Source organism: Morus notabilis, unplaced genomic scaffold (assembly GCF_000414095.1).
Source record: "Morus notabilis unplaced genomic scaffold, ASM41409v2 Scaffold2035, whole genome shotgun sequence".
In the NCBI taxonomy this organism is placed as follows: Eukaryota; Viridiplantae; Streptophyta; class Magnoliopsida; order Rosales; family Moraceae; genus Morus; species Morus notabilis.
In genome coordinates this window covers 608158-612114 of record NW_010360448.1, presented here as the reverse complement: position 1 = coordinate 612114, position 3957 = coordinate 608158, and the positions used below count along the sequence as shown (strand labels likewise).

Below are 3957 nucleotides of genomic sequence, written 5' to 3'. Positions count from 1 at the left end.
ATAATATATTATATAATCATTATTTTATTATATTAAAAAATATATTATATAACCTTAACGTGTGTAATACACTATAATATACAATAATATTAGAATTATAAGATTATATTAATATTTAATTATATTAATTATTATATTCTTATTAATATAATAAATATAATTATATCAATACAATATAATATATTATAAATTATAAAATAATAACTACAATATCATATTATAATTATAATATAATATTATTAAAATAATTATAATATAATATTATTAAATTAATTAAAATATAATTAAAATTAAATTAATTTTTGCTATAAACAGAAACTAATTTTAAAAAAAAATTAATAATACCAAACTAAACCTACGTGGCCTTCTTTTCCAGGTTCGAACGAAGGGAAGATACCGAAGGATAAAAATTTGTTACCTCCCCAACTTCAAAAAAGAAAAATACCACCCAATTATGACACGTGGATCCTATTGTTCAAGTTTTCAATGGAGGTGCTGTTTGTCATCCTAGGAATTGGTCAGTATTCATTTTTTTTTTATTTTTTACAACGAGTACTCTACCTCGGGTCATAATTTATTTCCGAGGCCATCGTAAAAAAGTAAAATACTTATTAAACCTGTTAGTTTCTGAATTATGTCTTTGGTCACTTTGCTCATTAAATTTTTAATTTCGACAAATTATTTTCTGAATTTTTTATTTTTAACCACTTTGGTCCTTCCACACAAAAATTGACAATCAATTTCTGAAATTTCAAATAGATAATCACGCTCCATATGAATAGCAACTGAAATTTTCATAGAAAGAGTTACATTATTATTCTCTTCATTGTTATCACAAAATCACTAAGAAGTAGAACAATTTACATCTATTGTACTAATTCTGTAAAGATTTCAGTCACTATACATTTTCGATATAATTATCTCTAAAACATTTTAGAAGTAATTTGTTATAGTATGTTTGATCAAAGTTGTGGAAAATGAAAAGTTTAAGAAGTAATTAATTATTTAACTTAAAAAAAGTTTAAGAGAAAATTACTTAGCTCATCCTTGAAATGTAAAGTTTGAACTTTTACCTTTTACTTTAGATTAATACCCTTTTGTTAATATAGATATTTGATTAAAAATGATGTTAATCGAGAGTAAGGAATGAAAATCAAGACCCAATAATTCATGCACTTTTAAGAGATATTTGTCGAGATTTCTCTTTAATCACTAAAGTGACATAATACACATAATTCAGGGACTAAAACGACTAAGCACCCAAATTTTTTTTTTCTTTTGACAAAATTATTGCTTAGAAATGTACGTGTTGGGCGACTCTAAGTTATTATTAATTTCCCAATTTTCGAATGCGTAGGGATTAAGAGGATAAAGAAAATTAAGAAAATGAAACAGCAACATAGAATGGCTGAACTTATAATGAATGAGTTGGTTAAGCGTAGCTCGATGTCCTATACCGCTGGTGCTGATCCCAGAAAGATCACTGAAGTAACAGAAAACAATATTTACTAGAGGGTAATAAAGTGATTTTATCTCTTATATTTGTTCTAAGTCATGTATGTACAAATATTTGTCATGCTTTATGGGTTTTTTTTTTTTTTTTTTTTGAGAATTATAGATTCTACTTCCTTAAGTACGTATCTAACTTACTAAAAATAACTCTTTTAAAAAACTCTACCTCCTTAAGTAACTCTTTTATATATATGTCCCGATTAACAAGTTATATATATATATATATATATTTCGAATATCATAGGTATAGAATAATATATAAGAAGCAAATTTTGGCTACTAGCTTATGGTAAAACATTTTCCTAGATTCACCAATATTAATAGCGGCAAAGGCAGGAGTAGTAGAAATGGTGGAGAAAATACTAGAGGAGTTTCCTGTGGCGATCCAGGATATGGACTCGAATCGGAAGAATGTGGTTCTGTTGGCGGTTGAGAATAGACAACTCCATGCGAAGAAGATTATCCCAAAAGAAAGCGTCTTCAGTCAAGTGGATGACCAAGGTAACTTATAACGAGTTCGGATATAAAATTACCGCTAGACTATATGTCCAACCACATAAATAATGCTCAATTATCACGTGTATAGTATATGATTAAAAGTTCATGAATAAATAAAGGTCGAGCAGCAAAAAGATTTTCTTTTTTTTTTTGATAAATTGAGGAGAATAGACAACTAGTATCTAGATTCGCCGAGACATCCCAACTAAATTGGCACCCTTCTTAAAACCTATCCTCTACCAAGTCTATCACTCCAATATATATTATTAATAAGAAAGCAAATATATATATATATATATATATAATGAAAGAAACTGTGACATAACATCATGAAAATAAAAAACAGAAACCAACTTAAAAAAGGCCAAAACAAGAACAAAATAATAGTCAGAAGCTCATTTCAGAGCATAAAGCCGAAACTTGCACCTTGAAAGAAAGCTACAAACATGCCTTGTTAAAAATCTTTTAGCCAAAACCCAATAGAAAAAAAAACTAAAAGGGAAAAAACGTACATATTTACTCGCAGAGTCAACTATAAACGAAATTTATAATTCAGAAGATCCATATCCCTGCTGACAATTGCCTTGCAAAAATTGGAATAATTTAGAAGATTAATTTGTTCTATTAAGTGCACTATAAAATCAGACCAAACTTTAACGCGTGTGTGTGTATATATATGCGTGTGTGTCTTCTTTTTAAGGAAAAGGTGCAAAACTACCCTTTTATGAGTCACATTTTTGTTATTAACCTCTTTAATCATAATTGCCTCTTTATTAGAGTAGATCAACTTAAATAAAAGGAGCAATACTGAATAAAAGAGACAATATTGATTTCACATTGAATTTTAAGGGTCAATTCTAAAAAAATTATCTTTTTTTTTAATATCACATCGGAAAAAAAAATCTTTGGTTTTTATAGATAAATAAATTTACAAAAAAAAAAAAAAAAAAAAAAAAAAAAAAATTAAAAAAAAAAAAAAAAAAAAAAAAAAAAACACATTCATTCCATTTATCATTCTTAGTTAAAATAAAAAAAAAATATTACAAGTGGCATCCAACACACAACAATGTCCTTCCTGACCCCCTCTAGCTACGCCATTAATTAGACCAAAAGGTCTTAAACAAAACAAACAAATCTCATTTGTGCTAATTAATTAGTTATGATATATGCATGTACTTAGGATAATTAATGGTAAATCTTAAATTTTACGTACATAGCAAATTTTGAAGGATTTTCCTTTTACTGAAATGACATAAATTCTCTGTTTAAAAGAAATGTAATTACTTTTACCGCACCTTTATTTCATTTGAAAGATTGAATTCAAAACATTTCAGTTACTTTATAACTCAATTGATCACCTATTTGAAGAGTTCATGATTACGATTTGATCTGCTGCTACAGTTTGTCAAAAGCAGCATGCCACAAAATTTCTTTGCTTTCTACAACGAAAAGAAGGAGACCCCAAAGGCGATCTTCATTGATTCACACGAAAAACTCATCAAAGAGGGAACGGAATGGCTCTCCAAGACCTCCAAGTCTTGCTCCGTCGTTGCAGCCCTCGTCGCGACCGTTGCATTCACGACATCTTCAGCCTTCCCCAGCGAAGTCAAGGAGGAGAAAGGTACGCCGATGCTGGAAGATGAACCCACATTTAACACCTTCGCCATTGCGTCCTCGATGCTCTCTGCTTCTGATCAGTGACTGCCCTAGTTTTGTTCCTTTCCATCCTTGCCTCTCGATACCAGGAAAAAGACTTTGCAAAGGATCTTATCTATATATTGTGGTTATGGTCTCCAGATTATATGTAATATTTTATTCTTTCTAACATCTTATCATCTGAGAAAGTTAAAGAATTCTCTAAGAAAACGTATTGATTTGCAAGATAAACCGCACGGCTCTAGAGAGTAATTTATTGTCATAGATTCATGTATATTTCTGTTTATTAAT

At 28.9% G+C, this 3957-nt stretch overlaps 1 protein-coding gene across 2 annotated transcripts in view; it reads left to right on the top strand.

The window, feature by feature from the left end:
• The window catches only part of LOC21402904, a 6845-nt gene extending 3044 nt beyond the window's left edge, over positions 1 to 3801 (top strand). The window contains exons 2-4 of one of the 2 annotated variants that reach the window (XM_024164512.1): positions 377 to 517; positions 1819 to 2013; positions 3412 to 3801. In XM_024164512.1, the coding sequence (XP_024020280.1) occupies positions 1924 to 2013; positions 3412 to 3711 (390 nt within the window). In that variant the 5' untranslated portion in view covers positions 377 to 517; positions 1819 to 1923 and the 3' untranslated portion in view covers positions 3712 to 3801. Of the gene's footprint in view, positions 1 to 376; positions 518 to 1488; positions 1516 to 1818; positions 2014 to 3411 lie in introns of those variants that run through there. The other variant, XM_024164513.1, reaches the window with a different exon arrangement.
• Positions 3802 to 3957: the final 156 nt, after the last annotated feature.